The sequence below is a fragment of the Podarcis gaigeae genome (assembly GCF_964106915.1).
Source record: "Podarcis gaigeae genome assembly, chromosome: 12".
Classification (NCBI taxonomy): domain Eukaryota; kingdom Metazoa; phylum Chordata; class Lepidosauria; order Squamata; family Lacertidae; genus Podarcis; species Podarcis gaigeae.
In genome coordinates this window covers 4,163,315-4,183,706 of record NC_139688.1, presented here as the reverse complement: position 1 = coordinate 4,183,706, position 20,392 = coordinate 4,163,315, and the positions used below count along the sequence as shown (strand labels likewise).

Below are 20,392 nucleotides of genomic sequence, written 5' to 3'. Positions count from 1 at the left end.
TGAAGGATGGTATACAAATTTAATAAATAATGAAAAGCAATGGTCTGAAGCTCAACATAAAAAAAACGAAGATCATGGCCACTGGTCCCATCACCTCCTGGCAAATAGAAGGGGAAGAAATGGAGACAGTGAGAGATTTTACTTTCTTGGGCTCCATGATCACTGCAGATGGTGACAGCAGTTACAAAATTAAAAGACGCCTGCTTCTTGGGAGAAAAGCAATGACAAACCTAGACAGCATCTTTAAAAGCAGAGACATCACCTTGCCGACAAAGGTCCGTATAGTAAAAGCTCTGGTTTTCCCAGTAGTGATGTATGGAACTGAGAGCTGGACCATAAAGAAGGCTGATTGCCGAAGAATTGATGCTTTTGAATTCTGGTGCTGGAGGAGACTCTTGAGAGTCCCATGGACTGCAAGAAGATCAAACCTCTCCATTCTGAAGGAAATATGCCATGAGCGCTCACTGGAAGGACAGATCCTGAAGCTGAGGCTCCAAGACTTGGGCCACCTCAGGAGAAGAGAAGACTCCCTGGGAAAGACCCTGATGTTGGGAAAGATGGAGGGTACAAGGAGAAGGGGACGAGATGGTTGGACAGTGTTCTTGAAGCTACCAGCATGAGTGTGACCAAACTGCGGGAGGCAGTGGAAGACAGGAGTGCTCTGGTCCAGGGGGTCACGAAGAGTCGGATACGACTAAATGACTAAATGACAAAAGGAAATTCGCTCCACCCAATTTTGACATGGAAGTCTGAATCTTTGCAGAGGCTCGATCTGTTCTGAAATCTCATGCATCAGCAACTAATAATAATAATAATATTTTTTATTTATACCCTGCCCTCCCCAGCCAAGGCCGGGCTCAGGGCGGCTAACAAGCAATAATAAAAACAAGTTGAATGAATACAACTTAAAAACAAGATTAAAATACAACAGTGAAACATTAAAATGCAGCCTCATCACTGGAGGAGAAAGGGAAAAAGAAAGAGGGGGAGGGAATCAAATTGGCTCCAAGCCAAAAGCCAGGCGGAACGACTCTGTCTTACAGGCCCTGCGGAAAGAAATCAGATCCCGCAGGGCCCTGGTCTCATGAGGCAGAGAGTTCCACCAACTAAGAGTCGTGATTCCGCTCTCCAAGACATTTTGCTTCTTGAAGCAAAATATAAAATTGGGTGGGGGGAGGCCCTCCTCTTGGTCCTCCTTTGGTCCCTGACCCACTACGGCTGCCACCTCTCCTTTCCTGCCTGAGGCAATTGCAGGCAGCCCGGAGAAACTCTGATGTGAACTGAAGGCAGCGGTAGAGGAGAAAAAGGAAGACAGTGTTAAGTTCTCACCCTGGGCCAGCAGGGGGATACTGTAGATAGTTTTCACTCAGGTCCACATATGCAAATAAGCGATTGAAAGTGACGTTCAGTGATTGGATAGTTGCAGAAAGTTTTTACAGTTGCGTTGTACTGGAGCTCTATATAAGCAGGCTGGCTGAACCCTTCAGTTCAGTTCTGGCCTGGCCTGTGAATAAACAAGAGCTGTTTGAAGAATCGCTTTGCCGCCTGATATGTTCACCCACAACTTAGCAGACAGAGAGTAGGCAGTGGCGACAGCAGCAGCCCTGCTCTTCCCAGGTGGCATGATGCAGGTGACAAGCGCAGGAGTGGCATACTCTTGGGGTGGGGCACAGGTATGCCACCCCTCCCAGTTGTACCCAGCCTGCTGCCCGAGGCATCTTTCTCACAAAGCCAATGGGAGGGCCGGCCCTGCAGCTATCTGTCATGCAGGAAACTATCCAGAACACATTGCCCTGGGGAATACAGCAGGTGAATGAAGCTAACTACAGTGATACCTCGGGTTAAGAACTGAATTCATTCTGGAGGTCCATTCTTAACCTGAAACTCTTCTTAACCTGAATCACCACTTTAGCTAATGGGGCCTCCTGCTGCCGCCTCACAATTTCTGTTCTCATTCTGAAGCGAAGTTCTTAACCCGAGGTACTATTTCTGGGTTGGCGGAGTCTGTAACCTGAAGCGTCTGGAACCTGAAGTACCACTGTATTGTGGTTGAGAATCATAAGCTGTTGGTATTGAAGGAGGTGAGGACAAAGCAGACTCAAAGCTTCTCAAAGCTTTTCAAAATCATTTTCTGAGCAGCTAAAAAGCATTAGCTCATTTGCTCTGCTGTAACAAAGGTAGCTGAATAGAACAATTTCCCAGGCCAGTTGACCTCGCTAAAAGAGCAGAACTGACTCTTATCTCATTCAGTTGTAACACATCTTGGACACGCTGAACCGCAAAGCTCCTCAACCCCCTTGGCTTCTCACCCCCTTTCCTGGGAAGGGCGCTAAGAGTCCCAAAGACAGGAGCTTTCTGTTCATGCTCAGGAAACCCATCATGGGGCAGGACTCCTGAGGGGAGGAGAAAGGGGAGGGAACTGAAAGGGGAATATAGGCTCTGTGCAAATGGCTGTGAACTCGTGCTTGTTTTGTGAATCTATCACACTTGCTCCTTCTACCAGTTCGTGGATGGTAGAAATAAAGATTTTCTCTGAAACTATTCCTTGCGTGTCTGTTGACTCTTATTTCCCCGTCCCGGGCACAAAGCTCTTCTCACCCAAAGCTAAAAAGGCTACAGTATTTGGTGCTGTTTGACTGCAGTTTGAACTGTCCAGAGGAAGAGGCAGCACGTGCTTTTTTTGGCTTCTACAGAGAGCAGATGAAATAAGGCTGGGGGAAGTCTTAAGACCTAGTTATCGTTCTGCACTGGAACATTCAAAATTCTTTCTACTCATGCATTTTGTGTTTTTTATACTGCATTTTTATGTTGTGAACCACCCTGAGATATATGAACGAAGGGTGGTATACAAGTTTAGTAAATAATAATAATAATAATAATAATAATAATAATAATAATAATAATAATTACTTTCTACACAGATAAAAAAAAGCAGATAAATTTGCAAGTGCAACCCATTTATTCATACCTACTCCGGCAACTGTGACATTGTGGATATTCCATGCAGGGCTTCAGCCTCAAAGCCTTGATGTTATTTGTTTTACAGGAAGTAAGGTAAAGCTAAAGGGACCCCTGACCATTAGGTCTAGTCGTGACTGACTCTGGGGTTGTGGCACTCATCTCGCTTTATTGGCCGAGGGAGCCAGCGTACAGCTTCCAGGTCATGTGGCCAGCATGACTGAACCACTTCTGGCAAACCAGAGCAGCGCACGGAAACGCCATTCACCTTCCCGCTGGAGTGGTACCTATTTATCTACTTGCACTTTGACGTGCTTTTGAACTGCTAGGTTGGCAGGAGCAGGGGCCGAGCATCAGGAGCTCACCCCGTTGCGGGGATTCGAACCGCCAACCTTCTGATCGGCAAGTCCTAGGCTCTGTGGTTTAACCCACAGCGCCACCCGCATCCCTGCATACAATATGAATATTAAGTTCATTCAATGAAAAATGAAAATGCGGAGTCTGGGGACCCTGCCAGAGGTGCCAAGGCCTTTGGGGGCATCAGAGAATCCGCAGGCGTTGTGTTGGCAACCTCAGCTATAGGGAAGCATACCAGACGAGGAAAAAGGCCAGTCACAGCTGAACTCCAAGTCAAGCTTTGTCACAGATTGCCTTTCCCCCACACCCCTTCTGCTTTGACTATACCTGTATACCTCTGTCACAACAATTAGATGGGTACTTCAGCAGTAAACACAAAGCATTTCTATTTTCAGCCATGAAACCCCATTCTAAATTACTGTAATAATATAAATAAATAAATAAATAAATAAATAAATTTTATTTATACCCCACCCTCCCTGGCCAGAGCCGGGCTCAGGGCAGCTAACACCAATAAAATCACAGTAAAAACATAATAGGGGGGAAAGGGAAAAAAAGCCCAATTTAAAATACAGGTTAAAATGCAATTTAAAATGTAGCCTCATTTTAAAAGTAGCTGATAAATCAAAACCATAAGGGAAAGGAAAACATAAGGGTCAGACTGAGTCCAAACCAAAGGCCAGGCGGAAAATCTCTGTCTTGCAGGCCCTGCAGAAAGATGTCAAGTCCCGCAGGGCCCTGGTCTCTTGTGACAGAGCGTTCCACCAAGTCGGGGCCAGTACTGAAAAGACCCTGGCCCTAGCTGAGACCAATCTAACCACCTTGTGGCTTGGGACCTCCAAAATGTTGTCATTTGTGGACCTTAAGGTCCTCCGCGAGGCATACCAGGAAAGGCGACCCCATAGGTACGAGGGTCCTAGGCCGCATAGGGCTTTAAAGGTCAAAACCAGCACCTTAAACCTGACCCTGTACTCCACCGGGAGCCAGTGCAGTTGGTATAGCACTGGATGAATGTGATCCCACAGAAAGGACCCCGTAAGGAGCCTCGCCGCGGCATTTTGCCCCCGCTGGAGTTTCTGGGTCAGCTTCAAGGGCAGCCCCGCGTAGAGCAAGTTACAGTAGTCAAGCCCGGAGGTGACCGTCTCATGGATCACTGTGGCCAGATCAGGGCAGAAATTACATTTCTCCTTTTATTTCTTAATTAACAAAGTAATAATAATAAATAGATAAAAATGTGCACCCCACCCTCACACCATTCCATTGTCGCTATCCAACCTCCCAAATTTTTGACACCTTTTGCGATCGTTTGACCCCTTTCCGTTTTAACAGTACAAATTCTGCAAATACACTCCATATCTCCTCAAAATCATTTCTCCTGCATATTCTCTGTCTTACCTTAATAGCACGTGTTAATTTATCATGAACACAGCCATGTCCCACACCTCTTTATACCATTCTTCCATTTTATATTCACCTTGCCCTTTCCACTTCCTAGCTATAATAACTCGTGCAGCTGTAAATTACATTTCTGATACTAAGGCCCCTAAATACAAGTGTGCAAAGACTGATGTAAATGGAGTAAGTTCCATTAGTACAGAGAGGCCAATTCGAGATTTAAATTGAAAACTGTTTATTTCCGCCTTTTCAAGGAGCTTTCAATCACATCTACGCATTGTGAAGTTATTTGTTTCCCTAAAAACAGACACCATAAATCAGTAGTTTAAAACCCTCACAGTAAAATTTCCCCAAACAATGTCATAATTCATTCAAGAACTGAAGCATAATTAAAATGCATACCTTCATTTTCCAGATATCAAATATTTCAGAAGCCTGTAAACAGTATTACCTTTCTGAACTGAACTTAGTGACAATGCTACAGCTAAGATTGCCAATGCAAATTCTTAGTATAAAAATATTTATATATCTTAACTTACACACAGACACACACACAATTATTATATTCTTTCCTCTGTACTTTTCATACAGCGATGGAATACTAATTCAGTTTTGCTTTTTCCCTTCGCCCCAATTATTAACAGTGCAATCCTGTAAATGTTTACCCTGATATAAGCCCCACAAAGTTAAAGACGACCTCTTAATCTCTAGCAAATAGGTTCAGGATTGCTGTCCCAAGAGAATTGTGGATTGGCACACCATCATATTAGGCATTAAAACAGTCCTCCGTAAGAAAATACAATTTTTCCTGAACCTTCAAAAAAGAAATAAGGCACATATATGTGGATATAATTGCATAGCTCACACAAGCTCATAGTGAGATAGTGCTTTGCACAGAGCTCAGTGTAAATCCAGCTTCGGTGTGCATAGAAAAGGGGGGAAACATTTTTAGAAAAAGCTTTACAAGGTCACTTGTGGTTAAGACACTCTACACCTCAGTCCCACCATAGAATTTAACGGTGCTAAATCATCACAATACTAAAGTGTCATAGGAATACCTTGGCGTATTATGTGCACAGTGGAATCTTACCTACAATAAATTTCCCGTAACTGTTAATTCTGGTTTAATAGTCACCATTCTGAAGCCGTAAGGGTGGTTTCAGATCAGTGATTTTGCACTAAGACGGTCGTCATATGACTGTAACACTAAAGTCCCTTTTCACCAACCATGTTCCACACAGTCGCAACACATACAGGACAGTTACAGAAGGCCCTCTTCCACAGAGATATCGCTCTGCAGCAACTGCAACATTCACCACCACACTGCAGGTGAAAACTGATTGTCCGAACCCGACCGAAGACACTTGTTTCCATGCGGCGTAGCAGCTATTCTGGCCAGCAACTCAGCACCTCTGGTTGTCCTGAGAAGATGAGTTCATTTCTTATTGGCCACAGAACAGACATAGATTTGTTCGCTCCGGTGTGCTGTTTTCCCTTGCACCTGTGCTTCAAGTCTTCCTGGCACTAAAGAGTCAGGCCACATCTGCACCCTGCGTTAGCAGCAGTCTCGTGACTTCCCCCTGGGAATCCTGGGAAATGTAGTTAAGGGCGCCAAGAGTTGTTAGGCCGGCCGACTCCATTTCCTCACACAGATACGGCTCTCAAAGGGGCTTAACAATCAATCCCTCTTCCCAGAGAACTTGGGGAATTGTGCAGGGTCTCCTCTAACAACGCCCAGCACCTGTACCAAACTACAGATCCCAGGATGCTTTGGGGTAGCCATGACTGTTAAAAGTGGTATCATGGTGCTTTCAATATATAATGCGGCACATTCTCTCCCCCCCTAGATTGGCTTCTGTCCCCCTTCAAGTACCATGAAGGGGTGGCAGGGAATGTGAACAAACATCTCCAGCACCTCGGAAATCCGTATTCTTTGCACATAATAAGGTAAAGGGACCCCTGACCATTAGGTCCAGTCGTGACCGACTCTGGGGTTGCGGCGCTCATCTCACTTTACTGGCCAAGGGAGCCGGCGTTTGTCCACAGAGAGCTTCCGGGTCACGTGGCCAGCATGACTAAGCCGCTTCTGGCGAACCAGAGCAGTGCACGGAAACACCGTTTACCTTCCCGCCGGAGCGGTACCTATTTATCTACTTGCACTTTGATGTGCTTTCGAACTGCTAGGTTGGCAGGAGCTGGGACCAAACAATGGGAGCTCACCCCGTCACGGGGATTCGAACCGCCGACTTTCTGATCGGCAAGTCCTAGGCTCTGTGGTTTAACCCACAGTGCCACCCACGTCGTTCTGTCCCGATACCATGGACTGGAGCTTGCAAAATAACCCGCAATTCTTGGCAAACCCTGGATTGCCCCAGTGATGAAATCACAAGAGGCATTGGTGATGAGAAGTAGAAACAGGGGAGGAATAGTAGTTTTGGAAGAAGAGCAGGGAAGTTTTTAGGCACGGCGACTCTTCTCCCTTGACCACCACAAATGCCATCATCTCTAAAAAGGAAGGCAGTCGACAAAAGAGTTAAACGATGGTGGCATTAGAGGCACTGTTCACACCCATTAATATCCTGTCCAGCCTTCACTGCTGTTCAAACAAGTTTATCAGGTTTTCTAAAACCCTACAGTGACCTGTAAGAGGAGCAATAACAGGTGCAAAATGAGCAAAACACAGGAGAATTGAGTTTCTCCTCCGTCACCTTCAACTCTGTGTGGTGGTGATCATTTCCTCAGTCCCACAAGTCAAGGTTGCCCCATCAAGAATAAGGATTAGATGTGCCCACTCTCAGTTTTTAAGACCGAAAGCTGGAATGGCTAACTAAGGTGGCCACATGACTAGTTCTGAAACAGAAACAAGGTTCTCTACATACAAGAGGCACAGAGAGAGAGGCTAACAGCTTCAATGGCAGCTTGTCAACCATGATGTTTAGGACTGCTGGCCTTGATAACTCGAGGCTCTGTTGGGAGTTAATTCTGCTATAGTTTCAAGGTAGCCTGGTGCTATGGGTCATGCCCAATTACAGCTTAGTTCAAATATAGAGATAGCTAAAGCTTTGTCACTTTTCCTGCCAAGAGGCAAGTTATAGAGATCCCAGAACCATTACCTTCAGAAGGTAACAGTCTTCTTTAAGAAGAATTCGCCTATGTCAGCCTTGCTGGCTGGGGCTGATAGCTGTCCTTGGCCAGAACATCTGGAAAGCACCAGGTTAGAAAATCCTGATCTATGTCCTGTCAACAGTCAGGTGCTTATGACAATCAAAGATGCAGTTTACTCCCTGAACCTCTGCCAGACTAGCTACAATACTGCATCTTAACCTAGGCAGAGACTTAAAAGGCAAGTATCACACCGATTTGTTGAAACTGCTTCTCTGCATATCTTGCCAGCTTCCTGTCACTTCGTAGCCACAGGGGCACAGCCTCTGAGTTCAAGGTACAGACTTGGAATGCAGCAATTAGTTAATATTGGCTATGCCACGTTTGAGGAAGTGTGACAACACCTTATACCTTTACCTAAAGATATAGCCCTCGGGGAAATCTGAATTCCATCTGAAGTGTGTTAAGAACCATCCAAAAAGCAGTTTCTCTCATTCTCTGACCCATCAATGGATTTTAAAGCGCTACATGTAACTGATTATGTTAACAGTGATAAGGCAGAGATCATAAATAGCTACTATCAGGCATTGCAAATCTTGATATAGAGCAGTATTTCCCAGACATGGGTCTCCGGCTGTTTCTGGACTACAATTCCCATCATCTGTGACTACTGGTCCTCTTAGCTACGGATGATGGGAGTTATAGTTTAACAACAACTGTAGACTCAAGTTTGGCAAACACTGATAAAGAGCCTTTAAATCAGGTGCGAGGAACCACTGGCCCACCAGGTGTCAGTGAACTACAATACCCATCATCCCTGGCCATTGGCTGTGCTTGCGCAGGCTGATGGGAGTTGTAGTCCAGCCACATCCAGAGGGCCAATTTTCCCCACGCCTACTCTAGATATTGACACAGGTGTTTCCGATACAAGAAACAAATCTAGTTTCCCACCCTTTTGACATTTTTCAGCGTCATCAATAACAATAACTGTTATTTGCCACGAATACTGTTAACCTCAGCTACAACTTACCTCCTCCCTAAGTTAACAAATGATCGCTTTCACCACACGATGCACGATGCAGATTGTATTTTCTCCTCGCTCTGCTTTCAATAATGAAAAGCAACATGAACTCAGGCCTGTTACTACTCTGCAGCCTTCTGTAACCTAGGAGGTGGATTTAGGGCACACAGCCTTGGGGCCCCCACAACTATTGTTTAGAATGGAGCACAAGAGGTAGGGGGGAGGAATTTTGGTGTCGCACAGGGCCACTGCTAACTTGGTGCCTTCCAGGTTGTCTACAACTCCCATCAACCCCAGCCAGCGCACTAATGGGAGTTGGGAAGCTGCCGTAAAAGCTAAGCAACATTTTCTACCAACACACTCAACGAGACTCCTATGTGCAACACTCAGGCAGCACCCTAAGGGTGATGTTTCTCCCACTTCTTGGCCAAACCACAACATCAGCCACGAATTATGCATATAGTTAACTCAGACATGGGGGAACATGTGGCCGTCCTGATGTCGCTGGAGAAAAACTCCCAACAACCCTTGTTAACATGGCAAGAATTGATGGGAGCTTTGATCTATTCAACACCTGGAGAACAACAGCTTCCCTTTCCCTGGCGTTAACTCGTATTAACGTTATTATCTTAGAATCCTAGAGTTGGAAGAGACCACAAGGGCCATGGAGTCCAACCCCCTGCCAAGCAGGAAACACCATCAGAGCACTCCTGACATATGGTTGTCAAGCCTCTGCTTAAAGACCTCCAAAGAAGGAGACTCCACCACACTCCTTGGCAGCAAATTCCACTGTCGAACAGCTCTTACTGTCAGGAAGTTCTTCCTAATGTTTAGGTGGAACCTTCTTTCTTGTATTTTGGAACCATTGCTCCGTGTCCGCTTCTCTGGAGCAGCAGAAAACAACCTTTCTCCCTCCTCTATGTGACATCCTTTTATATATTTGAACATGGCTATCATATCACCCCTTAACCTCCTCTTCTCTAGGCTAAACATGCCCAGCTCCCTTAGCCGTTCCTCATAAGGCATCGTTTGCAGGCCTTTGACCATTTTGGTTGCCCTCTGGACGCGTTCCAGTTTGTCAGTGTCCTTCTTGAACTGTGGTGCACCGTAAGGGCACCGTAACAGCATCATCTTTTAAAATTGTAAACATCCCAATCCCAAAGAAGGGCAGTGCCAAAGAATGCGCCAACTACCGCACAATTGCACTCCTTTCACACGCTAGCAAAGTTATGCTTAAAATTCTACAAGGCAGGCTTAAGCAGTATGTGGACCGAGAACTCCCAGAAATGCATTTCGTACAAAGATTACCATAATAAAGGACAAAAGTGGTAAGGACCTAACAGAAGCAGAAGATATCAAGAAGAGGTGGCAAGAATACACAGAGGAATGATACCAGAAAGATATGGATGGCCCGTACACCCCAGGTAGTGTGGTTGCTGACCTTGAGCCAGACATCCTGGAGAGTGAAGTCAAATGGGCCTTAGAAAGCACTGCAAATAACAAGGCCAGTGGAAGTGTTGGTATTCCAGCTGAACTATTTAAATTTTTAAAAGATGATGCTGTTAAGGTGCTACACTCAATATGCCAGCAAGTTTGGAAAACTCAGCAGTGGCCAGAGGATTGGAGAAGATCAGTCTACATCCCAATCCCAAAGAAGGGCAGTGCCAAAGAATGCTCCAACTACCGCACAATTGCACTCATTTCACACGCTAGCAAGGTTATGCTTAAAATTCTACAAGGCAGGCTCAAGCAGTATGTGGACCAAAAACTTCCAGAAGTGCAAGCTGGATTTAGAAGAGGCAGAGGAACCAGAGACCAAATTGCAAACATGCGCTGGATTATGGAGAAAGCTAGAGAGTTCCAGAAAGACATCTACTTCTGCTTCATTGACTATGCAAAAGCCTTTGACTGTGTCGACCACAGCAAACTATGGCAAGTTCTTAAAGAAATGGGAGTGCCTGATCACCACATCTGTCTCCTGAGAAATCTCTATGTGGGACAAGAAGCTACAGTTAGAACTGGATATGGAACAACTGATTGGTTCAAAATTGGGAAAGGTGTACGACAAGGCTGTATATTGTCTCCCTGCTTATTTAACTTATATGCAGAATTCATCATGCGAAAGGCTGGGCTGGAGGAATCCCTAGCCGGAATTAAGATTGCCGGAAGAAATATCAACAACCTCAGATATGCAGATGACACAACCTTGATGGCAGAAAGTGAGGAGGAATTAAAGAACCTTTTAATGGGGGTGAAAGAGGAGAGCGCAACCTTGCCAACAAAGGTCCGTATAGTTCAAGCTCTGGTTTTCCCAGTAGTGATGTATGGAAGTGAGAGCTGGACCATAAAGAAGGCTGATCGCCAAAGAATGGATGCTTTTGAATTATGGTGCTGGAGGAGACTCTTGAGAGTCCCATGGACTGCAAGAAGATCAAACCTCTCCATTCTGAAAGAAATCAGCCCTAAGTGCTCACTGGAAGGACAGATCCTGAAGCTGAGGCTCCAAGACTTTGGCCACCTCATGAGAAGAGAAGACTCCCTGGAAAAGACCCTGATGTTGGGAAAGATGGAGGGCACAAGGAGAAGGGACAACAGAGGATGAGATGGTGGGACAGTGTTCTCGAAGCTACCAGCATGAGTTTGACCAAACTGCGGGAGGCAGTGGAAGACAGGAGTGCCTGGCGTGCTCTGGTCCAGGGGGTCACGAAGAGTCGGACATGACTAAACGGCTAAACAACAACAACAACAACAGCACCACTGGGGAGCTGGAAAGGGACCCCTGCAGGTCATCTAGTCCAACCCCTCACCATGCAGGAATCAGAACCCTGGACTACCTGGCGCCCTTGCCATAGGAGCCAACTCTTGGGGGCCCGAGGTCCTTGTGCCCCTCCCAATAAAATATTCGAGGCATCTGGGGGGCTCCTAAAGTTGATGGGCATTGCCATTCAGAGAGACGTCATGTGTCACGTCATGTGATCGTTTATGTTGGGAGTGGCTTCCCTGCCCCCCCCCCCATATTTTATTCAAGTTGGCACCCCGGTCCCAGTTTAGTCCTTGCAAATTATTGCTTTTGGTCATTATTATGGTTTTGCCTGTTGTACTCTGCCCTGTACTTTCAGAGGAAGGGCGTTGTTGTTGTTGTTGTTGTTTTAGAGATGTACTTGCCAGGCAAAAGAACTTGAGCCGTCAACACGAACTTCCTTTAAATGCAATTTTTCAATGGAGTTAGTATCAGTCAAGTGCAAAGTCACCTCGCCATCTAGAGCTCAGAGATGCTATTGCACACACTCCTCTCGCGACTTGTGCAGCTGTTAAGGCACAAAAGTTTTCAAGAGATGCCTTTGTCCCCCCTAGTTGCCCTCCAGATGTGTTGGACTGCAGTTCCCAACAGCAGCTCGTGGAAGCTGCAGGCCAGAATATCTGTTGCCTTGCGGCTTATGGGAGTTATCGTCCAAAACATTGTTATTACAATAATTAGCAAATTAATGTACTGTAACAAATGCCAAACTGGCTTTGAGGCAGATGACAAGCACAAAAACAGTTATAAAGCCCATGTGTAATAAAACGGTACACAATAAAACAATTTCTTCAAAATGTTAGAAATACACATATTTAAAATACGCAATGAAGCAAGCCCACTAGAATGTGTAGCAATTAAAAGAGACATTAAAATGTCTGGAGTTTGAGAAGCTGCATGTTTGAGAGGAGCTAAAAGATTCAGGACAGATAAAGGTTTGTCCTCATTCATGCAGCTCATAGTTAAACTGTGGAACTCATTGCCACAGGAAGCAGTGATGGCCACCAACAACTTCTTCTTCTTCTTCTTCTTCTTCTTCTTCTTCTTCTTCTTCTTCTTCTTCTTCTTCTTCTTCTGTGATCCCTCATAACCAAGTAAGGTTGTCTTCCATAAACACAGTTTTAACAGTGAGTCCGTAAGAGACTGTGGAAGCCAATTCTGGATCCACACGTCCTTCCACAGTGGGGACATTGGTTTCCGTGCGGGAGTTGATCACAGTGTGGATTTGCCAAACATGCCTTCCTCTTAGCATGTTTCTCCCTTGCCTCCTGAGTTCGAGTGTCTTCAAAGTCCATGACACCTCTGGTAAAGGCTGTTCTCCAACTGGAGCGCTCACAGGCCAGTGTTTCCCAGTTTTCAGTGTTTATACTACATTTTGAAAGATTTGCCTTGAGACAGTCTTTAAACCTCTTTTGTTGACCACCAGCATTACGCTTTCTATTTTTAAGTTGGGAATAGAGTTGTTGCTTTGGAAGACGATCATCAGGCACCCGCACAACATGACCAGTCCAACGATGTTGAAGAATTAATGCTTCAACACTGGTGATCTTTGCTTCTTCCACTACAAAACATCCAATGCCATCTACGGTACTTGAGGGTCGAGTCCAAAAGATCCCGCCTGAGAAATGTCTTTACCCCTGTGGAGACGGTAGCACCGAAACAGCAGCACATGTCCTCCTGTCTTGTACTCTCTACAAAGACCTGAGGAATGAGATCATCACCCCACTCTTACTAACCATCCCAGGGCGTTCAACCACTGCCACAATGTCTGAACCAGAGCAGCGCATGGAAATGCCGTTTACCTTTCCGCCAGAGTGGTACCTATTTATCTACTTGCGCTTTGACGTGCTTTCGAACTGCTAGGTTGGCAGGAGCAGGTACCGAGCAACGGGAGCTCACTCCGTCATGGGGATTCAAACCACTGACCTCCTGATCAGCAAGTCCTAGGCTCTGTGGTTTAACCCACAGCACCACCAGTGTCCCATACTGCTGCTGTTTATAGCATGACAAATAATGCTACTGATATGATACACATTCAAAGTATTTCCTCTTTTTTTATCAGAGTTGGCAAACTTTTTTGCTCTAACACATTGGTAGGCAAACTAGGGCCCAGGGGCCAGATGCAGCACATTCGCCTTCTAAATTCGGCCCGCAGACGGTCCGGGAATCTGTGTCTTTTTACATGAGTAGAATGTGTGCTTTGATTTAAAATGCATCTCTGGGTTATTTGTGGGGCACAGGAATTCATTCATTCCCCCCCCCCAAATGTAGTCCGGCCTACCACATGGTCTGAGGGATGGTGGACCAGCCCACGGCTGAAAAAGGTTGCTGACCCCTGCTCTAACATATCAGGAATGTGGAAGCCCTAAAAGGCCTCGGCCCAGTATACCTGAAGGAGTGTCTCCACCCCCATCATTCAGCCCGGACGCTGAGGTCCAGCGCCAAGGGCCTTCTGGCAGTTCCCTCCCTGTGAGAAGCCAAGTTACAGGGAACCAGGCAGAGGGCCTTCTCAGTGGTGGCGCCCGCCCTGTGGAACACCCTCCCATCAGATGTCAAAGAGATAAACAACTACCTGACATTCAGAAGGCATCTGAAAGCAGCCCTGTTTAGGGAAGTTTTTAATGTGTGGCATTTTGATGCATTTTTAATCTTCATTGGAAGCCGCCCAGAGTGGCTGGGGAAACCCAGCCAGATGGGCTGGGTACAAATAATAAATTATTTTTATTATGGTGGAAGGACTTGTAAAGCCCAGAATGTCAGTTGCTTGTGATAGAGGGGGAAAGATGAGAAATCTTCAATGTGTGCTTCACAACTGCAGTTGTGGCCACTTAAAGGGTGGTCCCCCAAAAGGCCATGAACAAACACAAGAACATTAGGTTTCTGGATCAGGCCGCTAGCCCATCCAGCATCCTGCTGTCACGGGGCCAGCCAGATGGCCATTATGGCGAACCTGCAATCTGGACTTAAGCCCAATAGCATCTCTCCCCTCCCGTAGTTCCTGTTATGTACTGAAGTTCTCACCCTGGGCCAGCAGGGGGATACTGTAGATAGTTATGCAAATAAGGGATCGAAAGTGACATTCAGTGATTGGATAGTTTTAGAAAATTGTTACATTTACGTTGTATTGGAGCTCTATATAAGCAGGCTGACTGAACCCTTCAGTTCAGTTCTGTTCTGGCCTGTGAATAAATAAGAGCTGTTTGAAGAATCGCTGTGTCGTCTGATATGTTCACCCACAACATAACAGTTCCCAGCATCACAATCTATGCCACAAACGTCCACAAGACAAAGGATCTAAGCTTGTGTCTGCAGAACGGGCTAAAGCAGCTGAGCCAGACTAGATCACAAGGGAAATTGTAACCCGGGCATAACTCGAAAATCACGCTCATTAAACTGGTTTTGGCCCCAGGGCGCTGAATCGAGCAACAGTTCCCAGCTGAAAATAGATCTGCGTTCTTCCATCTGCCCTGCTGATTCACAAACAAGCTTTTTAACTCAGCTGTTAAATCACCAGCTGCCGAAGAAAAGGCCTGTTGCCAATGAGTTATTGCTAGGATGTAAATATAATAAGGAGAGAAACAGCAGCAGGCTGTTGACAGCCTATCGCGGCTAATAATCCTTCATTAGAATGAGTTTTCCAGGAAGCACTGAGCTCAGATGTAATGGAGTCCTTTACAGAACCCTTTTAAATCAGGGGAAGTAATTGAATTTGCATCACTCAAATATTACTGCATTGTGTATATTGCAAACATATATTACTAAGATATATATAGGGAGGGGGAAAACTATTAACTGATGCTAAACAGCAGAAAAAAAGGGGGGAATTATGAAGCATTTCAACTTGAGAACAAGAATTGTGCTTGTAATATGTCCTTGAGAAAAAAAAATTCCTACTATGAAGCCCGTTTAAAATAAACACAAAAAGTGTGCATGGCTGAACCTATGGAACTCACTCCCACTGGCCACCAACCTGGATGGCTTTAAAATAATGTTAGACAAATTCTTGGGAGAAAAGCAATGACAAACCTAGACAGCATCTTAAAAAGCAGAGACATCACCTTGCTGACAAAGGTCCGTATAGTTAAAGCTATGGTTTTCCCAGTAGTGATCTATGGAAGTGAGAGCTGGACCATAAAGAAGGCTGATTGCCAAAGAATGGATGCTTTTGAATTCTGGTGCTGGAGGAGACTCTTGAGAGTCCCATGGACTGCAAGAAGATCAAACCTCTCCATTCTGAAGGAATTCAGCCCTGAGTGCTCACTGGAAGGACAGATCCTGAAGCTGAGGCTCCAAGACTTTGGCCACCTCCTGAGAAGAGAAGACTCCTTGGAAAAGACCCTGATGTTGGGAAAGATGGAGAGCACAAGGAGAAGGGGACGACAGAGGACGAGATGGTGGGACAGTGTTCTCGAAGCGACGAACATGAGTTTGACCAAACTGCAGGGGGCAGTGGAAGACAGGAGTGCCTGGCGTGCTCTGGTCCATGGGGTCATGAAGAGTCGGACACAACTAAACAACTAAACAACAAAAGACTAACAGCGGCTGGCCTGTGCCTCTGTGCACAACAGGAGTCAACAATGCTTTTGAATGCCAGTTGCTGGAAACCACAGGAGGGGTAAAGATTCTTGTGCTCAGCTCTGGTCCTGCTTGCGGGTTTCTTTCTCATAGGCATCTGCTTGTTGTCATCTGTCTGTCTCAAGAAACAGTGAACTTCACCTCTGGGGATGAATCAAGCTATGTCATGACCTCTCCAATTGGAGTGTTCTGGACCCGGGGATAACCCGAGTAACGCAATCCAGGTCTGGTCCCGAATCCAAGAGTTCTGCGAGGAGTCAGTCCAACTGGGCCAAGGCAGGAAACCAGGCAAGGTCAGGCACAGGATCACAGGCAGGTTCTGGCAAACAGCAACGTTGCTCCCACAACCTGGGACAGGGTCCGACAGCCTTTTATCTCTGTCAGGGTAACGGCCAGTCCTGATCCCCCCGTGACTCACCTCCCTGTTCCGCCCGAAGGCGAGCACTCCTCCTGCAAGTACTCAGGTCTCTCCTTCTCTCAGACCTCAGTCTCTGCAGCTCGGGAGACATCAGTGGGTGACTAGACCCAGAGGCCGCCTCAGCCTCCCCTGATCCAACCGGTAATGGAGCAGCTGTAAGTGATGGCCCAGCTGAAGGCAACAAGGTCATCCCCGCATCTGGAGCCAGGGCAGGATGAGGCCCCTGACTCGGCCCAGCTGGTGCTTGTTGCAGGGGAACCTGTGCAGACTGGGACTCTTCAGAATCAGGCCCCGGACCTGGTTCAGGTGCCGCCTGAGGCAAAGGATCTGGTGTGCACTGAGACTCGTTTGGCTCTGAGTCCAAGCCTAATTCCCAGGCCATCACATGGAGCTCCACCGTGTTCATGGAAGACAATCTTACTTGGCTACGAGTGCTCACCGAAGAAGAGGAAGAAGAAGAAGAAGAAGAAGAAGAAGAAGAAGAAGAAGAAGAAGAAGAAGAAGAAGAAGAAGAAGTGACCTCTCTGGGACACAAGCCTGGGCAGTGTCTATGGAGGTCCTGGGCTGCCCAAATGATCTCCTCCCCTTGATCTCACTAATGTTCTTGTCCTGGAGTATTTGTCCTCCTTTGTTCCCCACCCTGCACTCACCTGGGGCTCCTAGAAGCTCTCTGCATACGACAGTGGCCACAATCCCAGGAAACAGCTTCAACTGGCCGGCTAAACCAGGCGTGGGTAACCAATGGGTCTCAAACTCTCAGTGAGTTAGGGACTTCTACATTTGAAGATGGATGGAGCAGACAAGACTTAAGAGTGGGTCCAACAGTCAAGAAGGCAATTCCTGCACGTGCTGTGCAGGAGCAGGGAGGTGAGGGGCAGATGGGGCTCCTGGGAAGGAAGACCATCTAGGAGAAGGAAAACTCTGATCCTAAACTTCCGCTGCTTTGAGAAAGGCTTTGGCAGTGAACCCTGATTAAGATCTGTACCATCTGCTTTGCAGGACATCTTGGGAAGAAGAAAACCCATGGTTGGCCACTGTGGGAACAGGATACTGAGCTAGATGGGCACCCTTGGGCCTGATCCAGCAGGCCTCCTCCTCCTTCTTTTTAAATCTTTTTAGCATTTATTAAATTCACTCTGTAAAAAAATCTGACACACATAAAACCAATAAAAGATAAGGAATGGAAAGTACCGTATTTTTTGCTCTATAAGACTCACGTTTTCCCTCCTAAAAAGTAAGGGGAAACGTGTGTGTGTGTTATGGAGCGAATGCAGGCTGCACAGCTATCCCAGAAGCCAGAACAGCAAGAGGGATCGCTGCTTTCACTGTGTAGCGATCCCTCTTGCTGTTCTGGCTTCTGAGATTCAAAATATTTTTTTCTTGTTTTCCCCCTCCAAAAACTAGGTGCGTCTTGTGGTTTGGTGCATCTTATAGAGCGAAAAATATGGTAACCCCACCAAAAGAAACTCTGCAGTACAAATTTAAATCCATACAATTTAAATTGGCTTAATCTTGAAGTGTAATCCAATGAGACTGAAGACGAGAGACTTGAGGTCCTGGGCAAGGTAGTAAAACACTCTTAGACCTTCTGGATCCTTGGGCTGATTTACATCAATAAGAGAACCAATTTTTGATGTGGTAGAAGATGTGTGTTCATCACCAATTACAATTTCAAGCTCCTGCCGGCCAACTCTGTCAGGAGGCAGCCATATGGCATCATCTTCTTTCATGATTTCTTTTTTTTATATATAGAATATTTATTAAAATTTTCAGAAGTAATACAATATAAAAGAAAAAGAAAAAATAACAAAAATACAAAAATACAAAAATACAAAAATACAAAAATAAAAACAATTAAAAACACATAGAATTTCCTTTACTTATTTTCTTTTAACTTATTTCCCAGACCTCCTCATACCTCCCTTTTTTGTATTCCAATTCAGATTGTTAGTTCAGCAAATCCTCACCATTAGTTTTTACTTATTTCTAAACCCTTTTTTTTTCATATTCTCTTAAGCATTACAGCTGGAAACCACTTAATTTCTGTCCAACATCATTCTAACATTCATTAATTTTACAATGTTTCTGTAAATAGTCTTTAAATTTCTTCCAATCTTCTTCCGCTGTCTCTCTCCCCTGGTCTCGGATTCTGCCGGTCATTTCCGCCAGTTCCATATAGTCAATCAACTTCATCTGCCATTCTTCCAGAGTGGGTAGATCTTGTGTCTTCCAGTACTTTGCAATAAGTATTCTTGCTGCTGTTGTGGCATACATAAAAAAAGTTCTGTCCTTCTTTGGCACCAATTGGCCGACCATGCCCAGGAGAAAGGCCTCTGGTTTCTTCAGAAAGGTATATTTAAATACCTTTTTCATTTCATTATAGATCATCTCCCAGAAAGTCTTAATCCTTGGGCACATCCACCAAAGGTGAAAGAATGTTCCTTCAATTTCTTTACATTTCCAACATTTGTTATCGGGCAAATGATAAATTTTTGCAAGCTTGACTGGGGTCATGTACCACCTGTATATCATTTTCACTTCTTTCGTGATTTCACTGTCATCGATTATCCTCTTTAGCCCTTCTATCACACATTTGTGTACGTAGGCTTCTTTTCTAATCATGACATAATTTTTATAATTGCTGTTGTTTGCATATCTCAGCTTCCTGTCAGTGCAGAACTCAAGAAACTCATGGCCGAACTTCCCCTTGTGCCCAATGTAATAACGCAGATAGAAATCGCTCTCCATGGCCGCATATGCCCCACCGGCCCATCGAGACACCAGCATGCACTGCCTCTAGCAGGCTCTTCTAATGTCCTGATGTTGATATGATGGGATCCTACACTGCATAAAGGCTCCATAGGTCCGAACCAACCCTTTGAAATGTGCTGGTCACCTGGTGTTTTGAACTGAAGAGCCTCATTCCTCTTTCCCTAACACGCTCACTTTCCCACCAGAGGGTGCTAAATTCACGAGAAAAGCATCGCAGATCCTCTCTTCCGTTGCTCCTGTTCGACATGTGAGTGACAGATCAAGAAAGCAGCTTGCGCCTCTGGCGGCATGCAGGCTGGAGCCGCTGCAAGATTTAGTGCATTAATCAGATTCATTTGTCAAGGCGGCCGTCCTGCGCAAGCTTAACTAGCAGTAAGGTAAAGGTAAAGGGACCCCTGACCATTAGGTCCAGTCGTGACCGACTCTGGGGTTGCGGCGCTCATCTCGCTTTATTGGCCGAGGGAGCCGGCATACAGCTTCCGGGTCATGTGGCCAGCAGGACTAAGCCGCTTCTGGCGGACCAGAGCAGCGCACGCAAATGCCGTTTACCTTCCCGCCGGAGCGGTACCTATTTATCTACTTGCACTTTGATGTGCTTTCAAACAGCTAGGTGGGCAGGAGCAGGGACCGAGCAACGGGAGCTCACCCCGTCACAGGGATTCGAACCGCCGACCTTCTGATTGGCAAGTCCTAGGCTCTGTGGTTTAACCCACAGCGCCACCCGTATCCCTAACTAGCAGTAAGTCTGACTAAACTCAGATAGGACTTACAGTATTTGTTCTGAGCTGGCATGCATTGGATTGCAATGTTTAAGAAGCAGTGTATTAAACAACAACAAAAGTGTCCCCAGTTAATCAGGAAACTGGTTTTGGTCTTTAAATACACACATTAAAAATATATAAATTGACCACCGTCTTAAAAGAGACACTACCTTAAAAGCAGAGACATCACCTTGCTGACAAAGGTCCGTATAGTTAAAGCTATGGTTTTCCCAGCA

General features: G+C 45.8%; 1 protein-coding gene across 1 annotated transcript; it reads right to left on the bottom strand.

Annotated features, from left to right (window-relative positions):
* Positions 1–18,076: 18,076 nt before the first annotated feature.
* LOC310827882 (protein mago nashi homolog) lies at positions 18,077–19,410 on the bottom strand (the record flags this gene model as incomplete). The annotated part of the gene is made up of 2 exons (XM_083704417.1): positions 18,077–18,344; positions 19,162–19,410. 2 exons carry the CDS (start codon positions 19,408–19,410, stop codon positions 18,120–18,122), a joined length of 474 nt encoding a protein of 157 aa, XP_083560543.1. The 3' UTR covers positions 18,077–18,119.
* Between the last annotated feature and the right edge of the window lie 982 nt (positions 19,411–20,392).